Source organism: Mastigoproctus giganteus, chromosome 3, assembly GCF_048544385.1.
Source record: "Mastigoproctus giganteus isolate SK-2022 chromosome 3, ASM4854438v1, whole genome shotgun sequence".
NCBI classification, from domain to species: domain Eukaryota; kingdom Metazoa; phylum Arthropoda; class Arachnida; order Uropygi; family Thelyphonidae; genus Mastigoproctus; species Mastigoproctus giganteus.
In genome coordinates this window covers 257891832-257904208 of record NC_143577.1, presented here as the reverse complement: position 1 = coordinate 257904208, position 12377 = coordinate 257891832, and the positions used below count along the sequence as shown (strand labels likewise).

The 12377-nt window shown below is 38.4% G+C and overlaps 1 protein-coding gene across 1 annotated transcript; it reads left to right on the top strand.

Annotated features, from left to right (window-relative positions):
* Nucleotides 1-2458: 2458 nt before the first annotated feature.
* On the top strand, nucleotides 2459-9557 carry LOC150089098 (uncharacterized). The gene is made up of 4 exons (XM_090370408.1): nucleotides 2459-2925; nucleotides 3012-3211; nucleotides 8543-9190; nucleotides 9553-9557. The coding sequence occupies exons 1-4, from the start codon at nucleotides 2459-2461 to the stop codon at nucleotides 9555-9557; spliced, it is 1320 nt and encodes a 439-aa protein (XP_090226534.1).
* The last annotated feature ends 2820 nt before the right edge of the window (nucleotides 9558-12377 follow it).

Here is a 12377-nt window from a genome sequence, read left to right as displayed (position 1 = left end):
ACATAAATGTATAAAAAAAGGTTATATATAAGGTTAAAGAAAATAATTAACGTTAAACCCCCAGTCAAAAATAAAAAAAAAAAATCCCAAGACCAGTACCATTCAACGGACAAAACTTTAATCAAGCATTTAGCCCAGAAGCAGGCAGAAACCTTATAAACAGCTTAAGTTGAATGTGACATCCAGTAGGTCATCAGTAGCAAAGTCACAGTCACTCAATCACCAACAACAGTCACAGTCAGCCGAGGAATTTCAGGAGCACAGGAATTTTCATCGTTAAACGGAGTTGTATTTGCAGGACACTTGCAGGGTTGCAAAAAACACACACACGGCACAAATCCAAAATTGAGATCTTGTTGAGAAAATGGACGTCTTTGCACTGAGGATGAAGAGTCTTGAGCTGAACTTGAAACATTCGCAGGTGGTCATTCCAGACAGCATTGCAAGCCTTTTATTGAAGGTTGCCCTAGCAAAATCTAGAAGGGCGCGGTAACTTGTGGCATTTGATACAAAATTAGGTTCAATCCAGATGAAAATTTATCGAAATTCATCGTATGAGGGACAAGAGTACAACACGTGCTGCCAATCTTCCACACCGCCACAATGTTGCAAAAAAGTCGCGAGTTAGGGTTAAAATTGAAAGTGTCTCCAATTCTTCACAGACACGATAAGAGGTAATACATTATGAGAGCCTTGTCGGTCAATTCGGCTGTGCAGCGAATGTATGAGGCTGAAGGGGAAGAATTTTTTTCAACCTGGTCTGTGCTTGTTAACAGGAGAGACTGCTTCTACAGGGATGGGATACACTTAAATAGAAAGGGTGCAAGAATATTTGCTGATGCTATCGAGGCAATGTTAGGTGGGTCTGAAAACTGATAGCTTGGGGGGATTCAGAGACTGAAAGGTTAAAAGTAGCTGCAGGCAGAGGTGAAGGTAATTCTTGCACTACTTCGATTAGAATAAATAGCGAGGGGTGCTGGGGTTTCAGGGACTGATGGCAGTTATCATGAAACAGGTGGGTATATGGGATGTGTTAGGGTAACTAAATAATAAAGATGGGTGGATGTATACCAATGCTAGAAGTATAGTAAATAAATTTGAAGTGTTGGCCAAGACATCATGGATTTTGTAGGGATTTCAGAGACGTGGTTAGCTTAACACGTCTTCGTTCTTGGTTGTCAATGTTGAAATTTGAATCAAAAGAAGTTATATAGTTGGAAACAGAAGGCCAATAGCCATAACAAGTGGCTTTCGTTTTATACGTCTTCAGTTGGCAATGGTAGAACGAGAGTAAACGCGTGTATTTAAGAAGACTAAGTTCCCGTGATGCTCCTGGATACACGTGGGAATCTCAGGTGCATGAGATTCCAGACCGGTGCTATGTTATAGGATAGTTTGGAATTTAATACTTGGAGAGTGGAATGGCGGCGAAACCATTCTATAACTAGGGCTTCATATTGCAAATTTTTAAACCTGGATCTTAATTTGATAATAGGAATGGCTGAATCTACCAAGGGGGTGTGGTTGTGGGATTTAACATGTGTTGCTAATTCGGTTTTTTGTGGTGGTGCTACCAATGTAGCAAGCGTTACAGTTATCTTGACATTTTATTAAGTAGATGATATTATTCATGTCACTAATGTGGTAATTTTGTGTATCTTTATATGAGTTGAATAATGAATCTAGTTTATTATAAGATGAGAATGTAAGGGTGATATCGGTACCTTTGAATAAACGGCGGAATTGATTGGCAAAATTACTATGGTAAGGGGGATAATACGTGAATTTTTATTGGAAATGTGTTTGGGTGGGGTGTTAATATTATTTTGAACTGTGATAATAGTTTGTTTGATTAATTGATATTTCCTAGATATGAATTTACTTGTAAGATATTGTAGTTCATTATTAACACTACTGCACGTGAACAACTGCTAATCATGTAACAAAGGACACCTGGCAAGGGTGCTGCAATACCCCAAATAATTATGCAAGAAACGAGTGTCGTGTTCACTTTAAGCACAACTTCCAATATCATAACTCAAACCGAACCACACATATTCGGTGAACGTAGAATGTGAACAGTGTCACATCTGAAGTTGTTTAGGGGGTCATTGGTGACGGAATTGTTTTTTTTTTAAATACAAAAAAAAAAAAAATGTATGAATATGTAACGAAGTGGTGACTGAATTGTCAACGTAATGTGATGAACAGTCAATCGTATTATTTAATATTCCCTCATATCAATGACGTTCCATTTCTTCTTAACTTGAATGAAGAATATTCAGAAATCTAATTATCAATTGATTTATATTTTTCTTTCATTTTTTTAAAAGCATTTTCATATTTTCAGGTCAATAATTAGAAACGCCTTTGATTACTGCGATGGATGATAAAAAAGGGACTCGTCTCATCTGCGATCTTTGCAAAAAGATATTTTCAAAGTTTTCATCTCTGCGTCATGCATTCGGACCAGAATACCTTCAAGTGTGCAACGTGCGACAAGGCATTTCGTAAATCATCCCTCCTTCGCCAACATGAGAACATTCACAGCAATAAGAGGCCTTTCACTTGCCAAACTTGTGGGAAGACATTCAGCCGTTCGTACAATCTCACTGTGCACAAAACAATCCACACAGAGGAAAGGCCTTTTTCTTGTGACATTTGTGATAAAAGATTTTCACGAAAGCAATACCTTGTACACCACTTGAGGATTCACTCTGGTGAGAAGCCTTTTCAATGTGATATTTGTAATAGATGTTTCACCTTACAGTCATCCCTTTTAAGACATGTCAGAACTCACACCAAAGAGAAGCCTTTCACTTGCGGATGTTGTGGAAAATCCTTCTCGACCTCATCACATCTATCGAAGCACAGACTGATCCACACTGGGGAAAGGCCCTTTACCTGCGAGATCTGCGCAAAGACATTTAATAATTCATCCAATTAAAACAAAAACACAAAAGAGTGCATTCTAAGGAAAAGCCGTATTCGTGTGAATTCTGTCAGAAGACATTTTCACGACAAGAAAGTTGTGTGAGGCACACAAGGATCCACACGGGTGAGAAGCCTTTTTCGTGCGGATTTTGCCAGAAATCTTTTTCACACACTGCCAGTCTAACCATGCACATAAGGGTACACACGGGAGAAAAACCATTTTCATGTACAACGTGTGGCAAAGCATTTTCTCAAACATTCTCCTTGTCCCAGCATAGCAAACTCCATTTTAAATAAATGTGTCTTCAAATGCTTTTTTTTTCTTTTTTTGTATCGAAATCAGTTGTAGTTTTCTTATTGATATTTTAGTGTAACATTCCATCTTTTCTACTTATTTTATTATTAAATTCCCAACATTTCATTTGTTTTCTTTATAATGTACTGATATTCTCTAATATTTAACTTTTATAATATTTTCTTTAAGATTTCTTATTGCGTAATAAAAGGTTTCTTTAAAATATGAGTACTCTTAATTTCGACACTTCTACATTTTACATAAAGTTACAGGAAGTACGAAATTTGAAATTTCTTTTTGAAATTTGTAATTGTTGCAATTTATTTTCTCATTTTAAATCGACATTCACTTTCGTACCTAATTTTGCATTCCTTTTCTTAAAGACGACCCCAAAAAAATTGTTATAAGCTTCGGGCCCACAAAACCTGTATTCGCCCCTGTCGATTGCGTTTTTCGCTGCAATACACTACAGTAGAAGTGGTGGCACTTTGAACCAAACTGACCAGGAGGGGCGGTCTGTCAAGCCTCCCTCTGCCCACCCATTCACAAACCAACACGAGCAATCCATTTGAAGATACAGAAATTGTAATGACACCAACCCCACGGCTAAAGGCAACTGAAATGCTATAATTATCACGTGGGAGTTTAACCAATCATAAACCAGCTTTGCACGATAACAAGCAAAAAATTAAGTGATATCCACAATATTTTTTCAAAAATGTTTCCAACATTTGTGCGAAACGTAATCTGTATACTGATATGTCCATAAGCCTGGAAAACGCAAAATAGGTAGAACTCTGAGAAAAACCCCCAAAACAGCAGTGCCATAAACCTTCATTTATGTCATAATCCTTTGGTGTAATTCCTGAAATTCAAAGAGAGGGTTTTATTCTCCCTACGTGGTGTAACAAGTCTTATGACATCATATTCAATGTCAAAATGTTATTGACAAACGGATTCAATTCCAGGAACACAATCCCCAATTAAACAACATATTTTTACGTAATTCTAACATGTCTCTGTAGCCAATAAAAAATAATTGCATGTCTATATGAACGCAATAATATTTATTGCGATCCTGCGATTGTGTCTTTCCCAAAGCTCTAAGATGTTAGTATCTATTACCCATCAATAGTTTAACAATTAAAACTTATTTTCTCTCTCGATAATAGTACTAAGACACAGAAAAAATTTGCAAAAGAATAAAAACTTATTTCTCTATTTATTGTAAACTCCACTGACCTGGTGGTCGTACCAGAGTATAAACAGGAACATTTTTAGATACGTTGGATGTATAACTGCCGATGAGATGATTTAATGGTATCCGAGAGGGGAGTGGACAGATGCTGCAAACTAAAACATTCAGAGCTCAAAGAATCTATTCTTCTTCTTCTTCTTCTTCTTTAATGCTGCCGAATGGCGTTTGCGACTTCGTTTTGATATTGTTCTCTGTCTAGCGCTGCGTGTAGAATTTGTGCTGTTGTCATGTGAAGCCAGGTGTTGATGTTATCTAGCCATGCCATTTTCGGTCTGCCTGGGCGTTTCTTGCCTTCGATCTTTCCCTCCAGGATGAGTGGTAGTAGGTGATATTTTTGTTGGTTCCTAGCGATGTGACCTAGGTATTTGCATTTCCTGCTGATGATGGTTTTGAGCAGGTCCCGTTCCGTGTGCATGTCCTGCAGGACCTGTGCGTTGGTTATCTTGGCTGTCCACGGAATTTTCAGCATTCTTCGGTAGAGCCACATTTCGAAGGCCTGGAGCTTTTTTGTAGTGGCTGATGTTAGAGTCCAGGTTTCTACACCGTAGAGCAGTATTGGCCAGATGTAGCATTTCAATGTGCGTAATTTGAGCATGATGTTCAAGCTTCTGTCGGTGAGGAGGGTTCTCCATTTGGTGAATGCCTGCCTGGCTTGTTCAATTCTGCTTTTGATTTCGGCCTCATGGTTCAGCTGGTCATCAATGAGTACTCCGAGATACTTGAAGCGGTGTATTTGCTCTAATTTTTCGTTGTTTAGTTTGATCGTGATTTTGCTTGCAGTCCTGCTGACCTTCATCACCTTTGTTTTCTTTTTGTTGATTCGTAGCCCCCATGCTTGGCTTTCTATGTCCACTTCGTTCAAGATGGTCTGTAAATCTTTTTCTGAATCCGCTATTAGTGCTGTGTCATCGGCATATCTTAAGTTATTGATGTAGTGTCCGTTAACTTTTATGCCGATGTTCTTGTCAGCCAGTGTTTGGTCGAAGATCATTTCCGAATAGATGTTAAAAAGAATGGGAGATAATGGACAGCCTTGCCGGACGCCTTTTTTTATTGGAATTGGGTCTGTCAGGTCGTTGTCATAGCGAAGCCGGGCTGTTTGATTCCAGTAGAGAGTTGTAATAAAGTTGATATCATTGTTTTCAAGCCCAAGTTTTCTCAGTCGGTCAATTAGACGGTCGTGGTCTACTGAATCGAAGGCTTTCTCGTAGTCAATAAAACATATATACACGTCTTTTTGATGTTCATAGCACCTTTGTAGCAATATTTGTAAACAGAAAATTGCTTCTCTGGTGCCTAGTCCCCTGCAGAATCCGAACTGTGTGTTTCCTAGTGCACTTTCGCACTTACATCTTATCCTTTGCTGAATCACCTTGAGGAAGACTTTTAGCACCTGGCTCATTAGACTGATCAGCCTGAAGTCTTCGCATTTCCGGCTGGTAGCCTTTTTTGGTAGGGCCACAAAGATGGATTGGAGCCATTCGGATGGAATGTCGTTGTTGTTGTAGATTTGATTGAACCATTTCGTTAGTTGTTGGATGTTGCTGTAGTCTAGTTGTTTCAGCAGTTCCACATGAATCTGATCAGGTCCACAGGCCTTGCCTGGCTTTGTTATTCGGATGGCATGTTCCACTTCAGATGTTAATATGTGGAGATTGTGTTCCTGTGTTTGTTGTTGCGTTTCTGCCGGTTTTCTGTTGGTGCCGAACAGATTGTATATATATAGCTCTTCCAGGTGTCGAGTTTGGCTTGTTTGCTTAGTATAGGTTGATTGTTGTCCGTATATAAACTTGGGATAGGAGCCGGTTTGTAGATGTTTCCAGCTTCTTTAAGCTTCTTGTGCAGGTTATAGTTGTCACTTTTCTTGATTAGGTCTTCGATTTCTGCACACTGATCTTCCATCCATTTTTCCTTCGCCTTCCGGATTTCCTGTTTGATCTTTTGTTGTATTTCTTTGTATTTTTCCCGGTTGTTGTTGCTTTTGAATGTTCTCCGTTCATCCATTAGGTCTAGTATGTGCCGGGTCATCCACCGTTGTTTCTTTTTCGACGCCTGATGTCCTAGCAGGGTTTCTGCTGTTTCATTGATGCACTGTTTGAGTGAACGCCCGAATGCTTGCATGTCTGTTGTTACTGCTTCGATCGATCGGATTGTAGTGTTGAGATGAAGCTGTACTTGTCGCCTGTTGATGTTGTTCTTCAGTTTCTCCAGGTCAATTCTTTTTGTTGTGCTTGTGCGTTTGACTGCTCGTAATTTGAGACGTAGTGTTGCTATTACTGGGTTATGGTCTGATGATATGTCAGCTCCGGGGTAAGTTTTTGCCTTGAGGACACTTGACTTATATTGACTCAATTATATTAATAACCATAAGTGAATTTTGGCCCTGAGGGTATTTTTTAATTCACAACAGGTTGTATGCGATCTGCACCTCTGGATGCCTTGTTTCTTTTTCTTTCCTTGGTCCAGTGTTTTCATCTCTTCAATGAGAAAATAAGTGAAGAAATCCTTATTTCTTAAGAACCCAGGAAAAAAAAACAAAAAAAAAAAAAAAAAAAGGCATCGGCGCAGATCGCATACAACCCCTTCCAAACCCCCAGAAGCAGTTCGCACACCATAACGGCTGATCAAAGGTCAACAGCAACCCGGAAACAGAGCAGGAGGTCAAAGGTCAGCTTTTAAGCTCCCTCGATCGAGGATAACCTAATACTATTCCTATTGGCTAATTACTGTATAAGAATCCCTGGCGTATAAAAGGCAGTGCTGCCTGAATCTCTTTCCCATTCTTTTCAGGTCTGAGGACGATCAGCAGGTAGGAATTGTTTTAATTCGTCTTATAAAATAGGCTAACACTAAAGTAACTTAAAATTGCTGAATGTAACCAAGTTCTGCTCATATAATTGTGTAATGGTAATATAGAATTGATACTTTAATCGTAACCATAATCTTAGAGATGCTGAATCGCAATTTGTTATTATAACTTAGAATTATTGATCTACTCGCTGGCATTATTATTGAAAATTAGAAATGGGCAATTGTTAATCCATCTTTTAACTGATCCTTTGTTAAGAACTGCTCAATGTAAATCTAATTAGTAACCTTCACCTTTTTAATTTTTACCTCTATTTCCGAAACAGCACGGTTTGATGATGGGTATCGGAAAGATACCTGAAATGTCACAATCGTGTATATTAGTTTAGGCTACGCTTAAATAAAATATATATTAATAACTCCATGTGGAAAAAGAGTGGTTAATTATATATATTAATAATTCTTAATCACTTTAGCTTGTAAGAGTTAAAGGGATCATTTTTAATCCTTTTAATTCGTGCTTTTCACAGCATCAGCTATATTGCCCAAAGTCCAGGGGTTCGAACAATGCGTACCCAGATTTTGCATTTCTTATTTTTGCATTTGAAGAAAGCTTAAGACATTACTGCACATGAACAACTGCTAAACATTTAACGAAGGACAACTGACACCCAGCAAGGGTACTGCAACACCCCAAATAATTTTACAAGAAAACAGTGCGTGTTTACTTTAAGCAGAACTTCTGATATCATAACTGAAACTCACCCACACGTATTCCGTGAATGTGGACACACTGTGACTTCCGAAGGTGTGTTTAGGGGGTCATTTGTACCGGCATTGGTGACGGAATTTTTTTTTTATTTAAACAAAATTACAAAAAAAAATGTATGAATATGTAACAAAGTAGTGACTGAATTGTATTATTTAATATTCCTCATATCACTAACCACCATGACGTTCCATTTCCCATTTCTTCTTAAATTGAATGAAAAATATTCAAAAAAATGTAATTATCAATTGATTTACACTTTTCTATCATGTTTTTTAAAACATGATAGAAAAGTGTAAAAGCGTTTTCATCTTTTCAGGTCAATAATGAGGAACGCCTTTGATTACTGCTTTGGCTGATAAGAAAGGGACTCGTCTCAACTGCGATCTTTGCGACAAGACATTTTCAAAGCTTTCATCTCTAAGTCAGCACAGGAAATTGCATTGGGACCAGAATATCTTCAAATGTGCAACGTGAGACAAGGCATTTCGGACATCATCACTCCTTCGCCAGCATGAGGATATCCACAGCGGTGAGAGGCCTTTCACTTGCCAAACTTGTGGGAAGACATTCAGACAGTCAGCCCATCTAATTGCGCACAAAAGGATCCACACAGGGGAAAAGCCTTTTCGTTGTGACATTTGTGATAAAAGGTTTTCACGAAAGGATAACCTTCAAGGGCACAGGAGGATTCACTCTAGCGAGAAGCCTTTTCAATGTGACATTTGTGATAAAAGATTTTCACGAAAGCAATACCTTGTATGCCACATGACAATTCACTCTGGTGAGAAGCCTTTTCAATGTGACATTTGTAATAGATGTTTCACATTAAAGGCACATCTTTTAAGACATATCAGAGCTCACACCAAAGAGAAGCCTTTCACGTGTGGATATTGTGGAAAATCGTTTTCGAACTGGTCAAGTCTATCGGAACACAAACGGATCCACACTGGGGAAAGACCCTTTTCCTGCAACAAATGCACAAAGACATTTTTCAATTCATCCAATTTAATAAATCACGAGAGAGTGCATTCTAAGGAGACGCTATATTCGTGTGAATTCTGTCAGAAGACATTTTCACAACGATCAAATTATCTTAGACACACGGCTGAGAAGTCTTTTTTGTGTGAGTTTTGTCCGAAAACGTTTTCAGATTCTTCCACCCTAACTGCGCACATAAGAGCCCACACCGCAGAAAGACCCTTTACTTGTGCAACGTGTGGCAAAGCATTTTCTAGAACATCCTCCTTGTCCCAGCATAGCATTTTAAATAAATGTGTCTTCAAATGCATTTTCTTCTGTTTTTTTCAGTATCGAAATCAGTTGTAGTTTTCGCATCAAAATTAATGAATCATTTATCAAATTTCTTAATTCGAGGCAAAATTGGTTTTCCTTACAACTAACAACAGTATTATTGTTCCCCAATAATCACTTCAATTAACGAATTCAAATAATGTTCCCTCTTTATATTTCTTGTTTATATTTTAGTGTAAGTTTCCATCTTGTCTACGTATTTTATTATTAAATTCCCAACATTTCATTTGTTTTCTTTTATAGTGTACTGATATTCTCTAATATTTAACTATTATAATAGTTTCTTTAAGATTTCTTATTGGGTAATAAAAGGTTTCTTTAAAATGTGAGTACAGTACTCTTAATTTCGACACTTCTACATTTTACATAAAGTTACAGGAAGTACGAAAATTATTGGAAACGCAGGTAGTTTGACAGTTGGAGGGTGAAGAGTATAGTTCTTGCATTGCACTAGAATTTCTGTAACTTCAGGAGCACAGGAATTTTCATCGTTAAACTGAGTTGCAGTTGCAGGACACTTGCAGAGCTGGAAAGCACACACACACACACAAACAGCACAAGTCCAAAATTGTAGATCTTGTTGAGGAAATGGACGTCATTGCACTGACGGTGAAGAGTCTTCAATACGATTCTTTTCTCATCTTTTCCCTCGTACTCATTAATTTAGCTCTTCTTTACACAATGACAAAAATCGGCCAAGCCGCCGTAGCCTAGTGGTCAGGCGCGCGGGTGCATAAGTACACGTGCCTTGAGTGACCGGGGTTCAAGCCCGTGACTACTGAATACGGTGCTGTTTCTTGTATTCTGTCTATCTTGTGAACTCCTCTGACCGTTTGGTCGTCCCGGAGTATAAACAGAAAATTTATTTATTTACTCTTTCTTTCGGTCATGTCTTGCTCCAAGATAACTGTGTGTGTCACGAGTCAACTATGGGGGGGGGGGAGAATTAAATGGATACTGTACCATGCACGGAGTTACACCGGAGAACAGGTGACGTCACGAGTGTAGCATTACGGCGAGCGCACCCCTGGGGTGTTTTAAATCGAAAGTAAAAGCTTAGCTCTGTCTAGTGACGCTATGTTCGTTGTACAGACCGTGAAAAGAAAAAAAAAAATATTAGGCAAAATTACTTCTTGAAAGTAAGCGAAAGGGCTGAAAAATGAAAATATTTTTCACAGGATACCACTGTGCTAACCGGGCAGACGGTACAGAGGCGCCAGGAGGCCAAAGGTAAAATTCGTTGAATTTTAGAATATTATTTTCCGATGTTTTTAAATAATGGAACACCGTTTTTGCACACCCCTGCATCCTTCTGTCCATCTAAGGATATTCCCAGTGATTCCAACCTGTTTCAGCTTATACAGTAACCGCTCATATGAAACTGAGTCAAATGCTTTGCTGAAAAAATGAAATGTCGAATTAGTTGCCTAAATCCAGCTCAGGAGTAACCCTGTGAAAATAGCTAAACATGATTTTTTACAACCATGCTGTGTATCCTGCAGAATTTCATTTCCATCTAAATGATCCTGAATTTCATCTTTGATCATTGTCTCCATGATTTTCCCTACTAATGAAGTTAGACTGACCAGTCAGTAATTTCTCACTACACTCTTAGAACCGCCTTTGCGATACATTCACACTTTTCCAATCCAACAGAATCTCTCCTGAGTCCAGTCCCAGTGAAGCTCTCATTATTAGCCTTAATGGTTCACGCACTCATGCCGTTCCCTTTTAGATTATAAGGTATACGTCATCAACTCCAGAGACTTGACTCGTCTATAGGGTCGAAAGTTTTTTCATTAAATAATCGTGAAATTTCAATGTCATTAATTACATATTTAATTTCTTTAATTCCCATAATTTGTCATTGACATAAAGGGTTTACTTCTGTAAATATCAATTCAAAGTAACTGTTGAGTTCATTTACAATATCAGCTGGGGGTATCGAATACTGTCACACATCCATAAGAATCCGATGTGGTTTTTCCTTCTCCTCTTTGTCACCAGTATCTCACAATCTGCCTTTGTCAGCCTAATCTTTTCTGTTGCGCTATTACAGATCAATTTGTAGCTGTTATGGGCTTCAGTACTTTTTATTACTGTGTACCTTTTCGATGCCATCTTTTTCTGCTCAAATCTGGCAACTTCATTATTCATCCATCTTGAAATCCTCCTCATGGAGTATTTTTTTAATGGCATATATGCTTTCAAGGCTTCTGTTATTAATGCTTTAAAGGTGTGCCACAATAATCGCATCGATCGAGAAATAAGGCGATAAGAACAACTTCTAGCGCCCATTTCAGAAGCATTTAAAAAGTGGGTCAAAATTCCGATGGAATTCGCTTAAATGACGAGGAAACGAAATTGTCGAAACCTAGGCAAGCAGCAGTAAGACTGATATAAACTATTAAGAATACAAACCTTAACGCAACGGTCAAGAGTTGGGTTACATATATTGAATTACTTGATAAACTGAAATATAATGGATTAACAACTTTAAAAAAATTAAGCGAGAAATTCCCCAAATTTTTTGGACAACAGAAATTGAAAAGTTGGTTCGTCAGTGTCTGATTTTGATTGAGAAACACTCGTTTCTCAAGTGCATCATCGGACTTCTTGTTCCTTCCCTCAAATCATTTCTTCGGGGGATCTACTTCCCTGACGACAAGACACTCATTTCTGCAACAGAGTCATAGTTCTGCCAAGAATCAACTGCTAGTACCTCTTCAGCTAGGTCAGGGCGATTCTTTATTAAATGACCGTCGTACATGACTTCACTGCTAGGACTTGAAAAGAATCATGGAAGACAAAACCTCTGTTCTGCTATCATTGTATCACAGGCCGATGGTGAGAACGAAGTTGCCATTGCCTCCTCCCACTCATCCAACACGAATTCCACCCGTTTTGTGGAATTTTGGGTAATTGTGAATAACAATGTATATAATCACGTTCCCCCAACGCTGGCTGGAATCTTTGGGTTCTCAGAACCAATCAGTGCT

Coding starts and splice junctions, on each gene's coding strand:
- LOC150089098 (XM_090370408.1), top strand. CDS start 2,459: ATGCATTCGGACCAGAATACCTTCAAGTGTGCAACGTGCGACAAGGCA. Junction 2,926..3,011: donor TGCGAGATCTGCGCAAAGAC/ATTTAATAATTC, acceptor CTGTCAGAAGAC/ATTTTCACGACAAGAAAGTT. Junction 3,212..8,542: donor ATTCTCCTTGTCCCAGCATA/GCAAACTCCATT, acceptor GTGCAACGTGAG/ACAAGGCATTTCGGACATCA.